The sequence below is a fragment of the Rhineura floridana genome, chromosome 15 (genome assembly GCF_030035675.1).
Source record: "Rhineura floridana isolate rRhiFlo1 chromosome 15, rRhiFlo1.hap2, whole genome shotgun sequence".
Taxonomy (NCBI): Eukaryota; Metazoa; Chordata; class Lepidosauria; order Squamata; family Rhineuridae; genus Rhineura; species Rhineura floridana.
In genome coordinates, this window is record NC_084494.1 from 7,635,027 (window position 1) to 7,661,402 (window position 26,376).

The window sequence follows — 26,376 nt, forward strand, 5'->3', positions numbered from 1 at the left end:
CTATTATGGGTGGCAGGGAACAGGGTGGGAAACAGAAGTCCAGCACTTGTAGGCTTCAAATTCATTAATGGCCAATTAAGTTTTGGAATTTTGACCGCTGGTATGAATATGTTTGTTTTGTCCACCTGTTGAACTTCTAGACCTTTCGTACAGCTTTGTGGTGCTGAACCTCAGATGTGTTGGTGCTGAACCTCAGATGGCAAACACATATGGCTCTCATAGCATCTAGTTCCAGACTTAAATTAAGCTCTTCCCCAGGGCCGGATTATCCATCAGGCTTAGTAGGCTGAAGCCCAGGGGCCCGGAGCTCTGGGGGTCCCGCGGTCCGTGGAAGCAGGACAGGAGCCGTGGATCACGTGACAAGAGCTTCCGAACTGCCCACCATCCCCCCGCTTCACTTACCTTTTTCTCCTCTGTTTTTTGCCGTTTGCCATCAATCAAGATGGTGGCCGAGGTTTCCCTAAGGGGCTGAAGCCTCTCCCGCCATCTTAGTTGATGGCACGCATGCGTGCTACACGTGCGCATTGCTGCCATCAACCAAGATGGTGGCAGAGGCTTCAGCCCCTTAGGGAAACCTCGGCCGCCATTTTGATTGATGGCAAACCTGCGCGCGCAGCCGCAAAAGAAGCGGAAAGGTAGGTGAAGCGGGGGGGATGGGATGGGATGGTGGGGGGCTCAGAATCAGCCTAGGGGCCCTCCTCAGCTTAATCTGGCCCTGCTCTTTCCACTCCAAAGTGGCAAAATTGTTTGCATGTAACATGATGTTTATCAGCCCAATTCTTCCATGATAGTTGGTGCCACTAAAAGGGTAAAGCCAAGCCCCTCCGACTTCCCAAATTCAATGTGTGTGAAAGGGTCACGGAGTCACACAGGCTAGTCCCTCCCCTTGCTGATGCACCCGGAAGCCCAGCCCACCCCCATTCATGTGCGTGCCTTTTCTCACATGTGATGAATGTGCAGGTGGCAGAGGGTCATGCCACCCCACTCCCCCCATTAATGCATGAGGGTTGTTCTCCTGTTTTATTCAGTCACATAAGTCAGTGAGCCACTGAAAGCCAGAGTCTAACTCCCTCAAGCTTAATAATTGACAAATGCCCGGTGGACGGTCAGTCCTGATTGCGCCTATGCCAAAACCCACAAACTGACTTCTACCAGCCAGTCCTTACTGATTCAACCTGCGTAAACTTTAAACACGAACTTCCCTCTGCGGGTTACTGGAACAGTGTGGTGTTGCTGAGGCAGAGGCATGGAGTGGGGGAGGTTTGTACAAAGTATGAAAGCAGCATTTTAGAAAGCTGATTTCCCCTTCTTATCCTTGAGTCTCCCCTGGTGGGAACTATGAACGGCAGTTCTGTGAACAATCATTTCTATTCCAGGGTGATGGTGAGTAAGAGACTGACAAGTCTATGCCCTCCCCTGGTCAGGCAATAGCACTTGGGCAAGTTAAGAAAGGCTGTGGACCTCTACAGTCCTAATTACTCAGATAGACTGCTCCTGCTCCAAGTTCTTGCTGTTTATTTATTTATTTATTTATTTAATTAAGCTTATATACCGCCCGACTAGCAACAGCTCTCTGGGCGGTGAACATTAAAAATACAATAAAAATAACACAAAACTGTACACAAAACTGTACAGTCTAAAATCACAAATCACTGTCACAAATCTCTGTTGTTCCCTGTGCTCACCTTGCACTGGTCCATTCTCCATTAACTCCTTCATAATCTCTTTTTCCTGCAAGCAGAAGGCAGAGTTCTGTCAAAGAAAGGCCTTTGGCATCCTGTATAGCCCAGAAATGCCCAGTTGCTAGATTCTCGAGGGTCCTACTGTTCTCCAAACACTAGAACAGTCTGATCTCTTTAGTTTGTTAGGATCTATCTAGGAGCAATGGCTGGAACACCTGTACCTGGGATGACGTGAGGTCATAGTCTGGCCAGATTGGTAAGGACTCTTCCACATAGAGGAACAATGACCTACCTTACAGGGTTGCTGTGCTTGTTGTTATTTAATTAATTTATGAATCACCTTCTACATGAGTGTCAAGGTAATTTACAGATATAGGAATAGCTAAAAATAGTATTGTCACAGTACAAAAAAAATGAAAATAGTTTTTTAAAAATTCAAACGAACATCTAAGGAAGAGACCTTTTCATCCAGCTGTTGTAAGGATTGCACCGTGTATTGTATACAGTCTGAAGTCGCATTGAGCTGAAATGTCTCAGAAGATATTTCATTGGCAATCACTCGTGGCCAAGTAAGATTGTCTTCCAAGATAATTTGGTTGGAAGATGCCTGTGCATGAATTTGTTTTATGTGGGGAGATCGGCGCCCAACGGCCAACACACAATCTTGACAGAAAAAGGCTTTGATCCAATGGCATGGCTACCATGACGATTGGAAGTCTTTTATAGGCTGCACCTTTCATCTGCCTTTCCAGCCGTTGTAACATACACATTGTAATCCTCCACCTGATCTGCCGTTGAGGACATTCTTGGATCATTCTTTGTCTGGTTCCTTTCCTTTGACCTTACCACCATGGGTGACCCTCCTAGGAGTACATGACTCCCGACGGCATCGCTCATAGGGCTCACTGGAACATGCAAGCCCACTCACTACTACAAGGTGACGATATTGGGTGCTGGTAGTCCAACACATCTGGAGGGCGCTAGGTTGGAGGAGGCATTGACACCAACGAATGCGCTGGTATGAAACCTGCCTGGCCTGGGGAGGGGCAGCGCTGCTATTGCCCATTACTCCCAACACCTCCAGCCCAGAGAACAAACTGCCTCCAGCACAAGCTATGTGGGACTCACATTAGAAGAAAGGCGATAAGCAGGGGAGGACTGGAAGATCTCGTTGGAGTCGGCCCCTGGGTTGGGGCAGCGCGCCATGGCTTGTCTCTTCCCCCTGCCTGTGGACCGGCTATGCATCATGCAGGGGGGTGCAGGAGGGGTGCTGTCTTTTCCCTGGTTGGTGAAGGGGTAGCATTCATCCGTCACCACTCTGGAAGACCAAATGGGGAAGAGAATGGAGGAAGAATACAATTTTCAAAAATTTAATTGAAATTTTCAGAAACGGTATGATTTTGTAAGTAATTGAACGACTTATGGGACTTGCTCACTTAAGAACTTAAGGGGAGCCCTACTGGATCAAGCCAAAGGGCCATCTAGTCCAGCCCTCTCTTCTTACTGTGGTCAACTAGATGCCTCAATGGGAAGCCCACAGGCAGGACCTGAGCGCAGCAGCGGTGATCCCCTTCCGCCTGTGATTCCCAGCAACTGGTGTTCATACTGCCTCCAACAGTGGATGCAAAGCACCCTTCCACTTCGGGGTGAAGGATACACTCTGCCACTGAGTTTACCACTTCCAAGGGCGAAACTACATGTGATGTTAAGCAAAACTACATGTCATGGTTTGGTGATGTGTGTACCTTTAAAAAATAGCAGTCATTTGGGGAGGGGAATGACCAGGATCAGGACCACGCTATGTGGAGAGGTGTGCGTTTGTGAATTTCCCTGGAGGCAATAGAAGTTTCCCTCTCAAGGCTAATAGGAGCTTCAAGGGAGATTTTTTTTTTTTTTTGCAAGGAACACAGTGTGCGTGTGGGGGACACCCTCCACATGTGCCGTGGTCCTGATCATCCTCCCCCTAAGAGTTGCAGCTATTTATAGTTTTAAAAGACAGACACAAGCAATGCCATGCGTAGTTTGGCTTTAAGTATTTACTCACAACTTCTTCCAGACCCTTCAGTTTCCAGCTCTCACGTCTCCCCCTCCTGCCTTAAAGCCTCTCTAGTTGTCAAGTGCTGATTTCCCTCCAACAAGAAGACCAAAATGGGCATTGCCTGGCAGCGTTCAAGTTAAAGACAAGCAAACTAACGGAGGACAGTCTTCCACAAAACACAATCCACCCACCACATAGAAACACAGCAAGGCAACTTATTCAGAGTCCGACCAATGCTCCATCTCACTCAGTATTGCCTACTCGGACTAGCAGCGTCTCTCCAGGGTTTCAGACAGAAGCTTTTCCCAACTCTACCTGGAGATGCCGGGGATTGAACCAGGCACCTTCGGCATGTAAGGCAGAAGCCCTACCACTGAGCTATGGTCCTTCCCAATGATTGCTGTTGGGTGCATTCTGGGGGAGAATTCTTATTCCATGCAAAGTGGTGGTGAAACAGGCTCAGTGTGCAACAAGAATCTCCTGCAATGTACAGGGGTTCTATGGCAGATATGCGAAGTTTGAACATTATGATTCTCTAATGCAACAGCCTACTATAAAATGAGGATGCTGTAACATTCTGGATTAAGTCAGATCCAGCATCTGACTCCTTGGTTCTGCCTTAGTGAGCTCCTGCCTGAGCCAGAATTGGTGGCCTTGAAGAATCTGGGAGAGATCCAAAAGGGTTCTGGAATGCCTCCAATATTTGCACAAGACCTTTTCCTGTCTCACACATATTGATGACTTCATCGACTTGCTCAGGCTATCCCAGGCTCCATTTCAGAATCTGATGAAGCAGACTGGACTTTTCAGCACCGACTCACCCTCTCCTGCGGAGGAACCACCAGGCCCCATCAATTCGGCCCCCGTTGCAGCCCTGCTGGTGGCGGGTGTTGCAGGACAGGAGGTTCTGGGGTGATAAGGCAGGTGTCATGTGCCCCATGGAGTGGATGGAGATCCTGTCCGAGGCTACCGCTAGGGAGAAGACAACACATGTGGTCAGAAGTCTGGAAAGCCACAGAAGTCTGATGATAAAGCCAGGTTCTTGCATCAGCTCCTCCAAGCACAGGAGCACAAGCACTGTGGTACTTCGAAGCACCCAGGGCCCAAGCATGGCGGGGGGCAGGGGAGGGACGTATTTTATTTATTTATTATTGCATTCATATCCCACTTTTTCTCCAAGGAGCTCAAAGTGGTAGACACGGTTCTCCCCTTCCAAATTTAACCCCCACAACAACCTTGTGAGGTAGGTTAGGCTGAGAGGCAGTGACTGGCCCAAGGTCACCCAGTGTGCTTCATGGCTGAATGGGGCTTTGAACCCTGGTCTCCCAGGTCCTAGTACAACACTCTAACCACTACACCGCCACTGGCTCTTTCACCAAAGTAAGTACTTTCACCAATACAAGGTGCTTAATTTGACATTTAAAGCCCCCAACAGCTATACAAGATATGACAGCCACCCACTATCTGCACTTTCCGGAAACTACTGAAGACATTTTTGTTCTGAAAAGCTTTCCATCTGGATGAACAGGTCTCTGCCATAGGCGTCCGCTTTGTACTGTTTTTAAATTTATTTGTTACTGGTGGTTCCTGCATGAAATAAGGTACATAGTATGGGAGCCTGGGAAAAGGCCTTTTCAGTGGCAGCCCCTCATATACGGAACTCCCTCCATCCTGAGGTGGATCTGGCTCCATCCCTCTATAGTTTTAAGTAACATTGTTTTTGGCAGGCGCTTGGAGGAGGAGAGTCCTGGTTGTTGCTGTTATTAGGAATTCTTCTTTATGTGCTTTTAAATTCTGTGTTTTTAAGATTCTGTTATTTTATGGATTTTTATCTAGTTGCCAGTTGTAAGCCACCCTGTGGCTTTTGCAAAGGGTAGCATGTAAATTATCTGAATAAATAAATAACTAAATAAATAACCTGGCCTAGGGGCCTGGGGAGCTTGCTTGCAAACCCTTTACCACAAAGGGGGAAATTAAGCTACATTGTAGAGCATGCTTAAGGGGGCTTATGCAAATGTATTCCCATGTATCTAGGTACCTAGATGGGGTGTCTGGATCTTGTAAGACAGGTGTGGGCAACCTGTGGCTCTCCAGATATTGTTGGACTACAATTCCCATCAGCCCCCAGGCCAGCATGGCCAACGGTCAGGGATGGTAGTAGTTGAAGTCCAGTGACATCTGGAGGGCCACAGCTTCCCCACCCCTGCTGAAAGACCTGAAATCTGTTGGAGCCAATCAAAGCTGTGTTTGAAGGCAACAGCAGGCAGCATGCTGAATGAAGAGTTGCCACCGTAAGACCTCCTCTAGGAGGAGAGAGAGCGAGAGCATGGGAGATGCCATGTTGTTGGCCATGCTTGCTGGGAATGATGAGAGTTGTAGTTTAGCAACAACTGAAGAGCAAAGGTTTCCCACACCTGTTGTGCAAGAAAGTCTGGGACACTGCTTGAAAGAAATGGGCCTCCCTCTGTGAGGTGCTCTCAAAAGAACGACTGTTCCTAGAGTTCCTTAGCACCTGTGCACTAGGAGAGAGAGGCAACAGGGCATGGGAGCAGGAAGGTGGGACAAGCACAATAATATTAATCAGGGACATTGAGATCCCAGGGATGTTGGAAAGGAGCCAGTACTACTGATAAGATCTCCAGGTCTCTGAAGACTTGTGAGTCAGAGAATGAGGCCCCTAGTCCCCAGAGCGCACAGAGCTGGCAATAGAATCCAAGGTACAGGAAACAGTCTTTGAAATATACAGAGTAGTAGTTTCCAAAAGTTTCCCCCCACAGACCACTTGAAAATTGCTGAGAGTCTTGGCAAACCACTTAACGACTTTTCTGTCTGTTGTGGTAACTGTAATGGGCTGTGCTTAATGCTGTATACTTTTAATTGTATTTTTACAGACATGCCAGGGACCACCTGAATGAAACTCGCAGACCACTGGTGGTCTGCAGATAACAGTTTGGAAACTGCTGCAGCATAGTGACCAACAAGCTGAACATAATAAGCAAATAAGACACCATTGTTTGAATCTTTCTTCTGCCATGAACTCATTGGGTAGCTTTAGGCCAGGGTGGGGAACCCTAACCCTTCCAGATGTCGTTGGATCACAGCTCCCATCATCCCTGGCCGTTGGTCATGCTGGCTGGGGCTGATGGGCGTTGGGAGTCCAGTCTAGCAATATCGGGGGGACCACAAGTTAGCCACCCCTGCATCAGGGAAAACCTATTCCTGCTCCATCATTCACATGGTGCATTCCTTCCACCTGTGAGATCAGCCACCTGCAGTAGAAAAGGCCCAGGATCCAGCACAGTTCCCCTGGTCCAGCGGCTCGTGGATCATTCCAGACCATTTGTCAGCAGCATTGAAATAGGGAGGCAGCACCTCATTGGCATCCATGTTTACCTATGGACAGGGGGGAAGCGGGAAAGGAAGGGCGGCAATTAGAGAGCAGAAAAACATCCCTGGGATTCAAGGGGAAACCGCAACCAGAATCAGCCCAGGGATATCACATCCTGCAACAGACTCACCTCCCCCTTCAAGATCCACATCCTGGCATACCTCAAGATGAATGGTTTATTCCCTATGCTTGGTCACTTCACAAATGGTGGGATCCTCTTGGCAACAAATGTGCCAGGGGGTTCCTTCAACACACAGCCTACCTAGACAATACTGGGCTGTGCTCCCAGCTTCTCAGAGCAGTGCAAAGTTCCATGGTAGCTCTCCACGATGGGTTTCTTTGTGAGGAGAGGCGTTTTTGCAATCTGGCTATTTAATTGCAAACGTACACACTGCAGGGGAGAAGGAAGAAAGGCCGTTCTGGTTCTAAAGCAGCATCAGTCCCCCATAGGGATGGGGGAGAAATTTGATTCAGTTCATACTGAAAGTCGAATCGATCAGATTTGCACTTTCCAAAACAATATGAGAACCGAAACACGGCCACCCTTTGAAATTCACACGTCTGGATTTTGCACTGCAGTTCTCAAACCAACGTTTACAAAAATGCATGTATTAGGGAAGGGTATGCATAAAAATCAACATATTGGTGAAAATAAGATACTAAGGTGCATTAGACTAGGAGAAATAGTTTGAAAGAATGGACATTAGTCAAAGCTACATATAAAAATGTGTTTATTGGAGGGGATCACAAATTGCTGCTGAAATGTAGAGAACTAATTAAAGATTGGAAAACTGAGAAATGGAAAGATCCGCAAGGGACAGGCCCTTCTATCCCTAACCCCCATAAGCAGCTCCTCCACCAAGACTGTTTCATGCAAACCATCTCAAGATTCAGAGCATGTTTCTCTTCCTCAGGCTAGACTCAAAACCTGCCAATCCTGTGAGGTAGGCTTGGCTAGCAGATAGTGACTGGCCCAAGTCTATCAAGGGGGCTTCATGACTGAGTGAAGATTTGGATCTCCTCAGTCCTAATATGACACTCTAACTCAACCTTCCCCAGCCTGGTGACCTCAAGATGTTTTGGACCATCAGCCCCAGCCAGCACAGCCAAGAAACAGGGTTAATGGGAGTTGTGGTCCAACAACATCTGGAGGGCATCAGGTTGGCGAAGGCTGTTCTAATCACTACAGCACATCAGTGTAAAAAAGATCACATCTGCATGATAAAGTGAGTGTCATTGCGGGGTGTCAAGAGTTGGGCTTGGCGTGTGTGCGCTTAAGACTGCCTTGGCCTTTAATCCAGTCAGAGTCAAGAAACCTCCACAATACGAGCCTGGTAAAATGTCCCACCCTTTCCTGCATCTTCCTCTCCCAGCTTACATAACCTCGAGAACTCCAAACTGCCCAGACACAAAAATGAGATCACGGTTGAAACAATGTCCTCTAACGCTGGCTGACAGCTTGCGCTCCTAAGCTGACAGGCAAGGCCTTGTTGCTTCCCTTGCTGGGAAAGGAGGGCCTTCAGGCTACAGAGTGTAAAAAGAGCCAGAAGAGCATCTTCTTCCCTTTCCTTGTTCTAAAAAGGGAACATGGATGGGGGAGGGGCGTTCCTGGCTCAATTCTTTTGGCACTTCAGCTGGTGGCATGGCCTGGTGATTACACCCGGGATAATGTACCGTGTTAGCGGCAGGGTCCTGGCTCTATCGGCCTAACGGCCTCTGCTGAGGTCCTGTGAGGCTGCCGTGACCTTCCCAGGAGTGGGAAAGAAAAACAGAGCCAAAAAGAGGAAGGACGTTTCCCCTGCCCTCTGTCCCCCATTCCTGTGGACGGAAATTGCTGAAGCTGCTGAGGTAGGGTTTGTTTGCAAAAGTCTCCAGGGACCCCCAGATTCTCCTCTCTTAACAAAGTCACACATCTTCCCCCTGCTCCCTGCCTCCCCCCCAAAAAAGTGTAAGGGACATCCCCCCCTCCCCTTATAATGTAGACTGTAAGATCTCCAAACTGGGGACAGGCCATACCTAGGAGTGTATGTGTAGATTATTCCACAGTTCATGCCACGTGGCCAGAAAGAGCTCGGGCAGAAACACATCACAGCAGCAGCAACAAAGGAGAGGAGCAAAGGAATTGCAGGTTGCTGATGTTCCTCTGTCCCTTTTTATCATACTGAGTATTAGTTGCTGAGAATCGCAAATGGGGACAGAGCTGTTGTTGCACTCAGGTCCTGCTTTTGGGCTTCTGATTCGGGCATCTGGTTGGCCACTGTGAGAACAGGGTGCTAGAGTAAATGGGCCATTATATTATTATTATTATTAATATTATTAATATTATTATTATTATTATTAGCCTTCATGTGATAAATATAGGCTTAAAACTGGCTTCTCAGAATCCAGATGGGTAACTGGATAGGAGTTTCAGGTCTCACAGAGCCTGGCATACAGGGAAATTATGCACATGTGCTTAATTTTATACAATCCTCCACTCAAGAAAAACAAAGGCTTTGGAATGAAGAGTCTCAGAATGATTATTAAGGGCTTGGCCTGGCCTTTGCCATTCTGTAAGAATTCTGGGTCATACCACCAAGAGAGACTTACATAGAGCTCATTCATGTTCATGACAGCGGTGGGGGGTTTGATGGTGCCCAGTCGGTACTGGATCCCCTCCTCTAGCGTCATGCCCCACAGTTGGCTGTAGTTGGAAGCTCGCCAGCTAAAGAAAGATGGAAGGAAACCCATTCAGAAGACAAACCTTTGCTCAGGGAGACCTGTCTCCATTCGAGATTGTGCCAACATTTGGAACTAACAGGCTACTGTGGTAAACAAACATTGTCAGTTCATAATTTGGGATATATAAAAAGGTATGTTCCCTTTCCTCTCGACATTCTTCCTTGGCTCAGAATTGGCATGGAAGGAAAAGTGAGACTCTGTGCTTGCACACTCTGCTCACAAAGGGTGAGAACCCCCATTTCCCAATTAAATACTTCGATTGCTGTAAAGCTTTTATAAATTGGGACATAACGCAAGAATAATAATCAATTTTTCTAGTTCTCACAACAGTGTTTCCATACCAAAAGAACTAGAGCCAAAGAGGACCACTGAAAAACAAGAGGGAGGTGTCAGTATAGCTCAGTTGAATCCTGAAATATGCAGAAGTACCACGACAAAGAAAACAAACCCCAAAGGAGACAAATCCATGCCCACAACCCCAAAGAAACATGGACTGAGCATACTCAGCAGCCTTCAGGAGACATGGGAAGTTGAGAGATGGAAAAGAAACATGAAAAACTAGGTGGTTGAAATGGCATACCTGAGCCCCTAACACCTTCCTGGACAAAATGGACACATGTGCAGCACCTTATGTACTGACCACGACATGTATCTACATGCTTCCATTCAGACCACATCACAAAATCCATTATCTACAGCCATGCTCTTTGATACAACCACATCTGTTTGGACCCATTGAACAGAGAGTCACAACTCAAGGATTTACACCTGGAATTTCTTAGACTACAATATCCACCCAATGAAGTGAAAAGGCAGATCGGCAAAGCCAGACTGATACCCAGGAATGACCTACTGTAGGACAGGCCTAGAAGAGAAAGTGAACGAACACTGCTTGCAGTCACCTATAGCTTCCAGCTAAATCTACTCCAAGGATCTATAACTCATGCTGGATGATAAGTTCTCTCTCACTGGTCTTGGGTGGTAGGCTCGCTCTTGCTTACAACCTCCTAACCTAACACAGCTACTCACCACAGAACACACATAAACAGGGACTAGATTCTGCAACAGATCCAGGAGCCATCCTTGTCCCCAAACCTACTCAGGCAGCACTACTGCAGGTCCTAATAATATCAGGAACAACATCAAGGGGACAATGCCCAGCTCGTTTTCCAAGGTGATCTATGCTCTCATTTGCTAGCAATGCCTTTCTGCATTCTATATAGGGCCAACAGGACAGTATCTCTGCAAAAAGCATAAATTGACACAAATCTGAAATTGGAAATGGCTATATTTAAAGAAAAAAATGTGTGTGCGCAGGGGGGACATTTTAATGTCCCAGGTCACTCTGCCACTGACCTTAACATGGCTGTTTTGAACAAAAGAACTTCAAAGGGAGATGGAAGCATAAAACCAATGAATCAGAACTCTACTAGATGTCTTGAATCAGGATAACGGGTTGACTTTCATGTGAACTGAGCTTGGGGGATGGTATCCATGAGGTCTGGACTTGGAGCCCACAGACTCCTGGCCACCAACCTCGGGTTCACTATCAGGACCTTGGTCTAGTCCTTCAGCTAGTAGCATGTAATCTCCATACTTGGCCAGCCCATCCTTTTCTGACTTTGAGCTCAAGGCCAGGGCAATGGCAACTCCATGCTTAGGCTTCTTCATTGTCCTAGTCATTGTGGGCAAACTTGCCCCATGAATACAGCTACAAAATGGTGGATGCCTGACTCCACTCCTTACCCCTACTACGCTCCACTTGGAAGGAAGACAACAGAAACCACCTCTTGTTCCCATTGGCCCCATCCTCCCCGGCAGCTTTTCCCTGGCTTGTCACATTGGCGCACCCCCAACCACCAAGACCAAGTTCTTATTCTTACCCATAATTCCCTCTGTTGATGGCATCTATCATATCTCCATTGATGAGGCAAGCGTGGTCATCACAGGTCCATCGCCCATTTCCATCGCAAGTGCTGAGAAGGGAAGACATGGCAAAAATCAGGCGTGAAGCCACAGAAGGAAGGCGAGCTAGGGGCCAAGGAGTAAGGCTTCCAGAAATCTGGATCCAATAGCTGCCTGTGTGGCAGGGCGGAGCCACCCTCCTGACATTAGCATCGCTTCTGGTTACCTGCATGGGGCAGGGCAGGGCAGGGCAGGGCAATGGTGAGGCTGGGGATGTGCAGGCATACTGAGGGACCCAATCCAGCAGTCCCTCTGGTGGACCCATGCACAGACTCAACCTCGTTGCCACTGCCCTGCCTCATTCCAGACCCGCCCAGGTAAGCTGCAGTAATGCCACTGTAGGGAGGCTCCATGGCTCTGCCTTACCATGTGGGCTACTACTGTCTGTATCTGCAGATAACTGATCTCAGAAGAGATCATTCCAACCAACTTTATGAATAGCAACATATACAGTATTTTACAGAATTCAAGTTGTTTTGCATACGTTGTTTAAGACTGCATGCATACCATACATGTAAAGCACATTTCCCTCCCAAAGAATCCTGGGAACTGTAGTTGTTAAAGCGGCTGGGAATTGTAGCTCTGTGAGAGGTAAACTATAAATCCCAGGAATATTTGGGGTGAGGGTGCTGAATGGGCTTTAAATTTGCTTTAAATATGTGGTGTGTATGCAGCCTCAGTACCCTTTACAACAACTCTGTAAGCTAGGCCATATTATCACCACATTGCAGAAGGGGAGGGGGAGACAAGGCCAAGAGACAGTGGCTTATGGCCACTTCATCCCTCTTCAGCCATTTCAGTCTGAACACACAAAAGGGGCAAGCAGAAACGTGCATGGTGAGATGCAATCCCCGATCACTGCATGGCCAGCATGACTCTCAAGGGCGCTGTCTTACTTGTGCACAGAGCTTCCAACATGGTGGCAGGCACCCTTATTGAGCAGGGTTTCCACCCCCATACTGTGAACCCTATGTATACAAGGAAGGTAGCTGCATTTTGACTAATGCCAATCATGCATTGGCCAGGGAGAGTGTCCAGTTCAAGCAGCACCATCAAGCTTAAGCCAACCATTAATATGTAACGCTTTATTCTGTAATAGTTAACTGGGAATCTGTTTTAACAATTTTATGTGGTTTTTATTGTGTATATATCATTGTTGTAAACTACTTTAATCTTTTTTAAATGAAATTGAGGTATACAAGTATTTTTATGAACAAACACAGAATTCTATATTTGTTATGAAGACCTAGTGAGCTCTGAGCCCCATGGAACCAAGCCTAGATCACCTAAGCAGCAAACACAACGGTACAAATATGTCAAGTCCTCAGACAATGAGCATGGTATGTGTGTAGAAGACAGGTAGTGAGTTGAGCCAGGGCTCAGCACAGCACACATATAAGACACAGGTGACATGCACGCCAGTTCCTTAAAAAGCAGCAAGACCATTTTGTCCAAGTGTGGTTTGAAACCAATCTGCACCCAGCTGTACACATCTTTTTAGTTTGATTCGAATATACTGGACTCCACTTCTGATCTCAGGCCTTTCAGGACTGCTCACAGCAAAGCATTTCCATTGCATACATCGCAGAGTTGCAACGGGTTGATCGACCAAACAGCTTTGAAGTGGGTGCAAAGTAGGCTTGATGGAAAAAGTCTTTCGATTCCAAGAATCCCAGAGTTTTAGTAAAAAGGGGTATGAGGTTTTTTATTAAAAAGGGGTGTGAGTAGTGGGTCCCAGGATTCACAACACATGGGTGGAGACACAGTGAAACTCGTATAACTGCAAGTGTGTCCGTAGCCATAGTTATGCCTTCTGTAGCCAAAAGAGAAGTGACGCAGAGTTCCATGCAACTCTCTCCTGACTTTTTCACTGAATCATGGAGTCGGGGGGGATGTCTTGTAGGCCATCCAGTCCCCCTGCCCATTTATTTATTTATTTTTATAGATATTAATACATTTGTATACCGCTATTTCATTTTTAGAATAAAAGCGGTTTACAAGTTCAAAACAAAACAAAATAAAAACATTAAAAATGCAGGAACTGCCAGAACAGAGCATCTTGTCCAGCCTCTGCTCAAAGACCCACAGCATGAGAGAGAGCCCCACTCCAGTTAATTGGTTCAATTGTTGACATACTCTTACCATTAAGGCACCATCTTCACTATACAGTACATTTAAAGCAGTATTATACCATTTTTAAATAGCCATGGCTTCACCCAAAGAATCCTGGGAACTGTAGTTTGTAAAGGGTACTGAGAGTTGCTAGGAGACCCCTATTCCCCCCGCCAAGCTACACCTCCCAGAATTCCCTGGGAAGAGGGATTGATTGGTAAACCTCTCTGGGAATTGTAGCTTTGTGTGGGGAATAGGGGTCTTATAATAACTCTCAGCACCCTGTAACAAACTACAATTTCCCAGGATTCTTTTGTGGGAAGCCATGACTGTAAAAGTAGCATAACATTGCTTTAGATGCAAGGTGTAAATCTGTAAATGTAAGTCTCTCCTCACATTCAACCAAAATTTCCCCTCCTGTAGCTTAAGCCCACTAGATCTAAGCCAGCCCCCTGAGGCAACAATGGAGAACCAAGTCTTTGTCGTCTTCCTGTGTAGTTCCACTTCTATGAGACAACCCTTTGATAACTCTCCCCTTAATCTTCACTGCTCCAGGCTAAAAGTGCTCAGTCCCTTCAACCTTTCCTGGCAGGACTTCTTTTCCATGCTTCCCCCCCCACCCCCCCACCGACCACTTGAAAATTGTGCAGGGTCTTTGGCAGACCCAACGTGATTTTTCTGCCTTTCACAGCAATTGTAATTCCATAGAACTCAAATTGTAAAACAATATACGAAAAGAAGCAATTAAAGTACAATTAAATATATATATGACTGTTGAATGCAATGGCTGTGCCATCCTCAGCCACAAATCCACTGACCCACTGCAGACCACCTGAATCAAGCTTGAGGACCACAGCTGAGGAACTGAGCTACAGGGACCAATCGCAGCTGCTTCCTATGTGCTGGTACCCAAAACCATATTGTACACGTGTGTGTTTTGGACTAAGGTGCCCTCGCACTGAAATGGTGGGCTATGTCCAGGCTAGGGATGGGATCCGTTGACCCACAGTGCCACTTCAAAAGCATTCCACTGACCTAACAGGCTGGTATCTATTAGAGTTTGCTCTTTGGCCACTATCTGCTGCTTTTACCAATCCTGTTTTTCCCCCTCAGAAAAAAAATTAATATCAGTATTTTGAAAGGAAATATAGTAATACCTCAATTAACAAAGTAGATGAGTTCCTAGATATTACTTCTTTAACAAAAACTTTGGTACCAGAGGTAGGAATAACATGAAAGGAATAGGGATAGATTCCTACACCCACTCATAGATGGTGGGGGCAGCTTCAAAGGGGGCTTTAATGGGTGCCTACTCAGCACCCACCCACTCCCACTCCCACTCCTTCCCACTCCCCTCCTTCTCCTCCCTTGAATCATATTGGATCATTCCCTCCCCAGCCCTGGGAGAAAGCAAGAGATCTATTTAATACAAAGCATACACACAGGATTATTAGTTTCACCCTAGCAGAGCAAAAGCACAGGCTTGTCAGTTTGTTGCTAACAAAGACACAGACTGGTCAGTTTCACCTTAAGCAAAGACACAGGCTTGAAAGTTTATCCTTAGCAAAGCAATGCTAGTCAGTTTCACCTTTTAAAAAAAGCCCTTGGTAAAACCAGTTCTTTCCTGGAGGATTCCTTAACTGAGGTATTACTGTGTCGATATTTTGAAAGGAAATATTGATAAGATTATCATTCTTAATATGGATATTTTAAAGGTGGGTGTTTTTTTTTTTTTTAAATCCATTTTCAAAAATAGCTGCGGAAAATCGCTACGTAAAAATCCAACCCACGGTGACAGAGAATAAGCACATTAGTGGAAAATTCAGAACCAAATCTGAATTGGGCAGAATTCTAGCACATCCTTAGTCCAGGCCTTCTGTCGAATCCATTGGTAGCAAAGGGTACCCTAATCCCTTTCATGACTCCATCAGGAAACCCGTTGGCCTGGCTGAAGGGGAGCCAACTCCAACATTAGCTACACTTCATAGAATGCTTGGCATTTTCTCAAAATACATTTTAAAAAGCAACAACAATCCTTTCCCTCCCCCTCCTCCCCCTTCCCCATCCTGAAGGCAAAAAAGGTTTCTCCTTTTACGGACCTGCCCGCCTCTGCTTAGAGTCTTCCTTGTGCCAGGGCCTGCTGAGCAGTTCACTAAAGAACAGCAGACACTCACTTTTTAACCCTTCTCTTCCCTCTGCCTTTAAGAACATAAGAAGAGCCTGGCGGCTGGGTCTAATCCAACATCCTGTTCTTTACAGAGGTCAGCTAGATGCCCCAAATGGGAAGCCCACAAGCAGGCCCTGCAACTACCACCCCCGCTGCTTGTGATTCCCAGCAACTGGAATTCAGTTTGGCAAAAAGGGGTAGAGGAACAACAGCAACCTCAACTCCTCTCAGCTGTGGATCTGTGGGGTTTTTTTAAGTTTATGATACGCACCACCTCAACAACAAAACCAGAAACAAGGAAAAAGATGGTACTTTTTTTGGTTTTGTTAGGTAATGTTTGTAATTTGTTGTACTTGCATCTGACACATGCAAAATGTTGCGTTGTCTGACTGAAGATATTCGTAAAATGAAAATCAGTAAAAAAATGTTTATACAAAAAAGAAACAAGGAACAAAATAAACAATGGAGAAACAAAAAAGTCAAGAGGGAGCCCATGCATACAGACACTAAAATAGAACACACTCATCATGGCAACAGCACATCGTATACAGGAGGCTGACCAGACTTCCAGGGTGCAAAGTAACGTTTGTTATACAGCATCAAGAAAAGTCTCTTATCTCACAAAACTCCAAACTGAAGAGCAAGCACTGAAGGAGAATATACAAGGCTGAGTTTGTAATAAAGTTTTGCCACTCCTCTGTTGTTTTTCATAAAAATAACCTGGTCCCCTTCATCAAGGCTTGTGAACCTCCTGATGTTGCTGTAGGACTCCAGCTCTCATCAGCCTCAGCCAGCATGGGCAATGGTCAGGGATGATGGGAGCTGTAGTCAGACAACATCTGGAGGGCCCCATCTTGCCGTACATTCTCATAACCTCAAGAGAGCCAGTCAAAGATGGCTGCTTTTAACTGCATATTAAAATGAACCAACTCAACGCCTCCTCAACTCTCCCTATATTCCAGAGGCAAAGTCGTTCTTGTGTGGTCCCAAAGTACTGTTGCTGGCTTTTGGGGGTGCTTTGTTGGTTTTAGTGGTGAGGGGGTCAGACTAAATGTGCAATGCTAAGATAAATTTGCAACTGGTGAAAATCAGGGGTGGGGAACCTGTGGCCCTCCAAATATTTATTGGACTCCAGTTCCCATCATCCTTGGCCATCAGTTGGGCTGGGAATTATTTGTTTGTTACATTTATATCACACCTCTCCTGCAAGGAGCTCAAGGTGGCATACATGGTTCTTCTCTTCTCCTTTTTATCCTGACAACAGCCTTGTGAGTTAAATTAGGCTGAAAGGGTGTGTCTGGCGCAAAGTTGCCCAATGAGCTCCACGGCTGAGTATGTATTTGGATTCTGATCTTCTGGATGCTCGTCTGACACTCTCACCATTACAACACACTGGCTCCACCAACATCTGCATTCATCTAGTACCATCTGGAGAGCTGCAAATTCCCCACCCCTGGTGTAAAGAGTAGGTAAGACACACACACCCAACTTGATCAGGACACACAACTCCTTGGTCCCACTCTGAAGAGGAGGCCCTCACACTTAACGTCTGCACTGGAAGAAAATCTCACTATCAATGGAGGTTTTCTTTCCAGTACAAATGAAAGCATGTTGGGGGAGGCAAGGGGAAAGGATCTGGATTGGGAGCATAGTGGGGACAAGGGGTTGAAGCCCCCACCCTACAGATTCTGATCCAGAACAGCCCCCACACTTGCTGCTTACACTTAACTGAATAAGTGCACAAACTGGACACATTTACTTTGCTCCAAGCTCCCAAACTTCGAGGCTCACCTCAACTCCCTTCTCAAGAGCTACGTACAATTTGTTAAGGGTGTTGGGAATTGTAGCTCTTTGAAAGACAAATTACAATTCCCAGGATTCTTTGGGGGATGTCATGTGCTTTAAATGTATGGTGTGTATGCAGCCGGGGTCTCTAGAAATTAAATCTCGGAGTAAACACACTGTGCCTCCAGGGTGCATGCATATAAATGCTTAATTTATAAAAGCATGCATATACATGAACATCAAGACCGAAATCCTACATGCGCTCACCTAGGAATAAGCCCCATTGAATGTGTATTTCTCTGCAAACACCACCAGGCCACACACAGCTTGCCATATCACCCTGCAGCCGCTGAGGTATATGGTGAACTCAACTGACACAGACTACTCTAAGGCATTCATGTTTTTCTAATGCATCTTTAAGCAAAAGAATGAGAAAAACCTTGGCTCCAAAAGTCAGTAGACAACAGGCCATGCCGGCTCACAAAGATACCACTCCTAATTTCTGCCTGTTCTGAGATCTCCTTCTCCCTCTACCTCTATTGAGAGCCTGTTTTTATAGGGCGGTTTAAAAGTGTAATAAAATAAAATAAATAAATATTCCTCACAGCTGTGTGGTCCCTCCTCCCACACTTCAAGGCAGGCAGGAGCTATGAAGAAATGCAGAGGTCAAATTCCTTTAAAACCAAGATTCCCCTCCCCGCGACTGCCTCTTTACCCCTAGCCATAAACATGCATGCACCCACCCACCATTGCAGGGGCCAGGAGAACACTCCATTCATATACCCCTTCAGGGCAGAAATCTGCTCCTCTGTGTCAATTCCTTTTACAGGATTTCAAAGCACAAGTTGTTGTGCAGACAGGGGAAGGGGAGATACAGAGCACTGAACATAAGGGGAGAAGGCAGCTTTAAAATGTTTCATTTGCAGTTCTTCAGTCCCCCCAAACCGCAAGGCCATACCTTCACCATACATTTGAAGCACCCTCGTACCACTTGAACAGTCGTGCATGGCAAAGAATCCTGGGCATCACATAGTAACGGTGAAGGGTGCCGAGAGTTCTTAGGAGACAGTGTTTCCCTCACAGAGCCACAATTTTCAGAGTGGTTTAACAATAAATCTCTCTTCCTAGGGATCAAATGGCACCTTGCCGAAGGCCCCTTCAATCCCGACGCTGGCCCTGATCCAGAGGTTTTCACACTTTCAACCTTGACATTGCAGAGGACTCAGAAGCTTCACTTAGTGCACACTTGAGGTTCACATGGAAACACTGGCCAGTTCCTGCGGTACTCGTTACCATTCAGTGTGAACTGACTGTGCACGATCAAGATCACACCCAACAATGACTGTGGCTGCACATTACAAAGGAAGATCAAATCATGGGCAGACATGCTGTTCAGGATCAGAGGACTTTTTTCCTTTTCTGCCACGACTGACCTTCTCATTGAGAAACCCTTGACAAGTCTTTAAGGAATAGAGGTCTCTGGAACAGTTTGAAAGCCACTGGTTTAAACCTAAGGGACATTCCAAGTTAGATGAAAGCTACAAAAGTCTATCTGAGGGCTCCTACAGAGAAACTATCTATTGAGCATTCATCCTGATTTGCTGGTACAGCTTACATGGTGGCTGGACTATTGTCATTATTGAGCAATCATTCTGATTTGTTTGCAAGTAGGTTATATGACAATGAGTATTCATTCTGCTTTTATCCTGATTTCCTTGCCTATGTAATATATATTTTCCCCTTAATCATTCATTCATCCCACACTTTTCAATGCATTTCCCTGTCAGGAAAACTGTAAAATGTCCATGTTGGTTGCAGAGGTGGCTCCATGTCAGTAGATCAGTGGAATCCACTCTGGGTTTTAGCCCCTGAAACTTTGGACTAAAGCCCAGAGCAGATTCCACTGATCCACTGACATGGAGCCACCAGCACTGGTTGGGGTTTTTTTTTAAGTAGATTTGTTGTTGTGCCAGAGCAGCTGTGCTAATCTCAGGTTTTAGTATGTGCTTGAAACTCTCCTGCAAAATGCTGACTGGAGGAGACTTTAGGCAGCAAGGCTTGGACAGAAAATTGCTTTGTGACTGAAGAACCTGACTTACCATAAGTTGCAGTTGTCTCTATAGGTTGCCCCAGCTGGAAACTTGTGCCCACTGCGGATGCAGGCTAGAAAAAGAGGGGAGCAAGGAAGAAACTGGAATGAGAAAGTGGGTGCATATAGAGCCACACTAGAAGGCTTGTATTCTTGTGGAGATGATCAGCCACCCAGCATCAGGACTGGATTTTCTAAAAGTTCTGTTTATCCTTGTGGATGCTAGGTGACCATCCTTGGTTAGCGTGATGGCTTATACCAGGGGTCACATTGCCCTCCAGAGGCTGTTGGACTAAAACTCTAATCAGTCCCAGCCAGCTTAGGCCAGCAGTCAGAGGCAATGGAAGTTATAAAAATTCAGCAACATATGTGGAGGGCACCATGTTGGCTACCCCTGGCTTATACAAATAGCCCAGATGACAGATTTATACTGTTTTTTATTTACTGTATTTTATTTATTGTGTGTCTATTTGTGTTTATTGCATTTTTATTTTCCATTAATATTCTGTTCACTGCTTTGGGAGCCTTTGGACCACAAGGGAGGGAGGGAGGGAGAAAGAGAGTCCGTCTGTCCGTCCAGCTACAGGAGATTGTCTCCTGATAGCTGGGAATCTCTCTCCAGCTTTTGGAATGCAACACCCACCAGAGTTTGGGAAGATGAGACACTGCTCCCACTAGTGGGAGGGGGCAGCAGAGAAATAATTTGGGAGCCGGTTGTGCTGCTCAAATTTTGAGAAAATCAGACAAGAGTAGAATATGGAAGCCTTGTTGAGACATAGCTGCGGATCTTTACAGGAGTCTATTTGTCCCCACCACACTCTGATTGTATAATGTAGATAATTTAAATCAAATATTACAAAAGATCTCATAAGTCTTCTCATCCATTCTAAACCCCGCAGACCCTTGCTTGGTATGCCTTGCTGTAATATTACAATGCATGTATGCAAGGGGTGGGAAGAGCCTACATACTTATTAACCCTTGATTAATTACCTACCACTCCCTGGTTCTGGACTGACAATTACTTACACTGTTTGGAAGCCCCACTCCCTCCATAAAATGTACATGGAAAGCATGGGATAAATTCTACCCTTTTAACCTTTCCAGAGTACAAAAGGGTTGTTGAAGCTTGTAAAGGCTGAACTGTATAAAATCTCATTTTGTCTAGCAGAGTTCACACTCCTGCTCTGATGGTTTGCATCAAGAGGAGAGGGTCAACGTCTGATTTATCCAAGGCTCAGTGAAGACCAGGCCACGTCTTAAAATGCAATTTCCCAACTCAGGCCTGGAAAATGTGAAGGAAAGGGCGAGCTGTAATTCAGTGGCACAGCACCTGTTTGAAGGTGCCAAGTCCAATCCTGTAAAAAAAAATCCTAGGCACCACGGTAGGAAAGACCTTTGCATAAGGCCCAGAAGAGCTGCTGTTGGTCTGGGTAGACAATATTGGGCTAGATGGGCCGACAGCCTTATGGTAGAGGATTTGTTTTGCACCCACTTTAGGCAGGGCTGGGAGTGTCCCCTTCTTGAAACCCTGGAGAGCCACTGCCAGTCAGTGTGGACAATACTGAGCTCGATGGACCAATGGTCTGATTCGGCATAAGGCAGCTTTCTATGTTCCAGTATAAGGCAGCTTCCCATGTGAAAAATAATAATAAATATGACCATGCGCCTGAGCATGTCCAAAGTGTCTTTTTCTCACCACTGGGGAAAACAGCCTATCCACACCCAAACGTCTGGGACTGTGGAAAATATTTCCTGGCTAGGTTCAGCACTGCTCTTTTTCCCTGTAGGGAAAGAGCATGCCGGCAGAAACTTTAAACCCAGCACGAACAATTCTATTTCCTCTTTGGATCCAGCTTTAATGGGGTTAATATTCCAAGTTCAGAGGAAAGCCAGAGTCCTGGGAGAAGCTGAAGGCATTCCCCCCCCCTTCCTATGACAAGCTCAAGAGAAAGACAGCTATTGTGTTAAAGCAAGGATTGCGGAGGAATCATATTTTCCTTAAAGCGGGTCAAGGGGATTTTGCAGCTGCCATAGAAGTATCCATTTTGGGGCTTGGGGCTGTTCCAAAGGCATATTTGTATGACAAGACTAGTACAGGCAGATTTAGGGACCCAGAGAGTGACCTCCTCAACATGCGGGGCGAGGGGGATCCTGCTCATTCAACCAGTATTAATAAATCCACATATACATTTACTCTGCTCATACATCGCCACATGTGTAGCACTTAATAGTCCAAGGACCCAGTGGGACATTGCAACAGCAGCCAGCTAGATTCCTCTGGGCAAGGCGGCAATAAACAGCCCTGACCTCCTAGTTTGGTCCTGGACACTCTAAGATACACTGCCTCTGAACATGGAGACTTCATACAGCTGTCTTCTCCAACTTGGTACTTCTGGCTGGGGCTGAAGGGAAGTGTAGTCCAAGCCATCTCAAGGGTACCAGGTTGGTGAAGGCTGCCACTGACAGACCTGTCCTCCTTCAGAAGTGTGTCTCAAATTCTGTATTAAAGTCTTCCAAAGGAACAAGTCATTACCACATCTTGAGGCAGGGAGTTCCACAAATTAACTATGGGCTTCATGACAAAGTGCCCCTATCTCAGCTTCCACACTGGGTGTTTACCATAGATTTATTGATTTGTTTGTTCATTTATTAAATGTATATCCCACCCTTCCTCCCAGAAGGAGCCCAGGGTGGCAAACAAAACACTAAAAACCACTCTAAAACATCTTAAACAAAATACTTTAAAACATATTAAAACAAAACATTGTTAAAACAAAGTATCTTTAAAAACAACTTTTTTTAAAAAAAGCTTTAAAAAATCTAAAGAAGTAATTCCAACACAGATGCAAACTGGGATAAGGTCTCTACTTAAAAGGCTTGTTGAAAGAGGAAGGTCTTCAGTACAGCGTAAATGTACTGCCTTCAATTAATTAATTTATTTATTTTATTACATTTATATACCGCCCCATAGCCAAAGCTCTCTGGGCGGTTCACAGCAATTAAAAACAATAAAAACAAATATACAAATTTTAAAACACACAAAAAAATTTAAAAACACAATTTAAAAGTTTTTCAAAACAATTTAAAAAAACAATTTAAAAGTTTTTCAAAACAATTTAAAAACACATGCTAAAATGCCTGGTAGAAGAAGAAAGTCTTGACCTGGTGCCAGAAAGATAACAGTGTTGGCACCAGATCATCCCATAATTTGGGGGCCACCAAGTCGATTCCGACTTATGGCGACCCTATGAAGAGGGTTTTCATGGTAAGCAGTATTCAGAGGGGGTTTACCATTGCCTTCCTCTGAGGCTGAGAGGCAGTGACTGGCCCAAGGTCACCCAGTGAGCTTCATGGCTATGTGGGGATTCGAACCCTGGTCTCCCAGGTTGTAGTCCAACACTCTAACCACTACACCACACTCTCAGGTCTTCAGTAGGTACCAAAAAAGAATAGACATAGTGCCTGTCTAATATTTAAGGGGAGGGAATTCCACAGGGTAGGTGCCACTACAGTAAAGGTCCGCTTCCTACATTGCAGAGAACAGACCTCCTAATGAGACTGTATCTGCAGGAGGCCCTCCCCTGGAGAGCGCAGTGATTGACTGGGTATACAAGGAGTAAGACGGTCTTTTAGGTATCCTGGTCCCAAGCTGTACACCAAAACCAGCACCTTGAACTTGGCCCGGTAGAATGATTGCTCTGTCTTCACTTATTTTTTACAGGGAATCTACATTATCAAAGCATTGCCAGCATGTGTTTTTTCTCCTGCGCTTCTGTTTCTGCATTCTTTTTTTCAGAGTGCAGGAAACCCAGTTTCCGAAGGAAAAAGCAGAAGAGTAGCACAATCTCCCCAGGTGTAAATGGCCTTAGCACTACTCTTCAGTCTCATCTAAGAGGTATGCAATTGATGCGGGCAGAGATACTCACTACTCCTCTACGCTTTGGCACACCTTGAGTATTAACTTTCCAATCTGCACCATTTTATCACTGCGTTTATACTTTTTAATCAGTCTATGAATTTGGGCTAAAACACATTTTGTCATTTAAAAAAAAGAAAAAGATCATGCAATAATGGTTAAATGAAAAAGCATTTTAGAGCAGATTTTAAAAACACACGCGATGCCCCTCCATTTGACATCATTTTAGCATCATTTCACCCAATCAGTTAATTAGTGGTAAAATACTAATTACCCTACCTTTTTTTAAAAAAAATGAGCTTCGTGCAAACGTAAAAAATGATTTAAAAAATTGACCCAGAGGATTTAAAAAACAAAAGGGGAATTTTCCTTTCCCCAGGCACACAGCTAAGGATAGAGACACTCCCTGCTCTGCCGGTTCCAGTGCGTCTCTACCTCTCTCTTCTGAAAATGGGGGCACACAAAGCCAGTCAAACCTCACCCTTTTTTTTTCTAAAACCTGCCAGCAGCAGCTTGGGTGTGTTTTTTAAAACAAAAAATCAGCTGCAAAGAGATTTCACAATTGATTGGCAGATCAACCTGTTCCCCCTCCAAGTGTGGCCAATGGAAACGCTTTGCTCTGGTGATGAGTGCATTCACAGACTAAGTCACATCCACTAGTGTGGCTGAAACAAGGTAGAATGTGCACAACAGTAAAAGCCCTTCAGTCCCTCGAATGCCCGTTGCAATTTCACATGCAGGTTACAGTGGAAGAGCAATGCTTGGACAGTGCGAGGAGCTGTCAGCCTGGAAGCTTTCTGCTTGCTCTGAGTTTCCTGCTGACCAGTTTCAACAATCCTGAATGCTAATATTAACAGAGACAAGGAAAAAACAAAGAGACACAAAAGCACAACACTCACAATCCTCCATCACACACAGCAACACACAAAAACACCAGCCACATATACCTGCAGACCTCATCCACTTACCGAATGATCCATCCACACCTCAGTCACACCAACACCCACCTCAAGACATCTAACCTCCAAAACAGTATTCCCCAACCTGGAATGTTCTGAGCTACTACTCGCATCATGGCCATGCTGGCTGGGGCTGATGAGAGTTGTAATCCAAAAAGTCTGGAGGGCACAAGGTTGGGGAACGCTACTCCAAAACAACCTACATTCACCTGTAGATATCCCAACCCCTCAAACATGCCCCCAATGCTGTACATATGTACCCACATTAACCATGATGTTCCACCCGTAAGCAACCCACCTTTCAGCACAGGAAACGGGGGTTCGATGCCCAAACAGTACTCCCAGAAATCAGGGCAGCAGTCAGAGACAGTGCGGTTGCAGAAGAGGTCACAGTAACAAATGGTATCGGTGTAGGGCACCGTGCAGGCATCGTCCCTCCCAGGGCAGCAGGCGTCATGCCGCTCGCAGTAAGAGCCCCCTGCATCCCGGATCCCCCGTTCATGCAATCCCGGAGCCAGCTCCCTCCGAGTACGAGATGCCCGGATAGCAAGTGTCTCATCAGCCAAGAGCAAGACGGCCAAGAGAGTCCAGAAGGCCTTCATGCTTCTGTTGGATCTTCTAAAATCTGCAGGTCCTGGAGAAGAATGAAAAGAAGTGAAATCACATGGCGGAATTAATCTCCCTTTTACGTGCAGCCTCATTCACTAACCATGGCAAGGTAAAAGTGTTCTGCTGGAAGGGGGGAAGATTAGATTCAGTAGTGGCTGGTGGTTCCATTATCAGTGGGGCAGTGGAATCTGCTCTAGGTTTTAGTCCAAACTTTCAAGAAGCTGTCCAAGGTGCTGAACGCTCAGACTAAAACTCAGAGCGGATTCACTGCCCCACTGACATCGGAGCCACCCGTCTCCAATGTCTAGGAATGTGCAGAAACTTCAGCAGAAATTTTGCCGGTTCCCGCCCCCCCCCCCCCCCAGCACTCAAATGTTTTGCCCAAACTGGATCTTCCAGAATTTCTGGGCTTATCCACATGGGAGCATACCTTCGTACTAAAGATGCTGGTTTTACTGTTGTGATAGATTTGCAAGGTCCACACTTGGTAACTTCAAATCCACTGTTTTCTATTTACACTAGTAGCCATTCGCCGGGAAGGATTAGTGTCGCTGTTTCCTTGTGGCCCCGCCCTCTAATTTTACATGTTTACTCCCTTTGGTTCAAGGCTGAAGCCGCAGACAGCACTTCGGTGACTAGACTCCCCCCTCCCCTTCTCCATTGTCCAAGCCTGAGTGAAAGGCGGACGGGGTGGGGGAAGAGTGAGTGAAAGGCAAAGTCGGCAGCAGCTGTGGCAGCTTTGCAGGTGGCAGAGAGTGGGAGTGGGCGATGGGGCACAAGAGAGCCTGTCCACTATTAAAACATTGAGGCAAAGCGCCTACAAGGAGGAGCGCAGCACAGCTGAGACGGTTTTTCCTTTTCACATTATCAGCAGATTGGATTAATATGGGTTTAAAGGGGGAAACTGTGTGATAGTTTCTACTTGCCTGCAACATCATGTGAAC

The 26,376-nt window shown here is 45.9% G+C and overlaps 1 protein-coding gene across 2 annotated transcripts in view; it reads right to left on the minus strand.

Annotated features, from left to right (window-relative positions):
* Positions 1-26,376, minus strand: part of TINAGL1 (tubulointerstitial nephritis antigen like 1) — a 53,026-nt gene that overhangs the window by 20,227 nt on the left and 6,423 nt on the right. For both annotated transcript variants that reach the window (XM_061597027.1, XM_061597028.1), the window contains exons 2-9: positions 25,122-25,457; positions 19,958-20,021; positions 11,713-11,805; positions 9,698-9,812; positions 6,990-7,113; positions 4,542-4,692; positions 2,811-3,000; positions 1,686-1,731 (exon numbers count right to left, since the gene is read on the minus strand). In XM_061597027.1, coding sequence (XP_061453011.1) covers positions 1,686-1,731; positions 2,811-3,000; positions 4,542-4,692; positions 6,990-7,113; positions 9,698-9,812; positions 11,713-11,805; positions 19,958-20,021; positions 25,122-25,457 — 1,119 coding nt within the window. The remainder of the gene's footprint in view (positions 1-1,685; positions 1,732-2,810; positions 3,001-4,541; positions 4,693-6,989; positions 7,114-9,697; positions 9,813-11,712; positions 11,806-19,957; positions 20,022-25,121; positions 25,458-26,376) is intronic.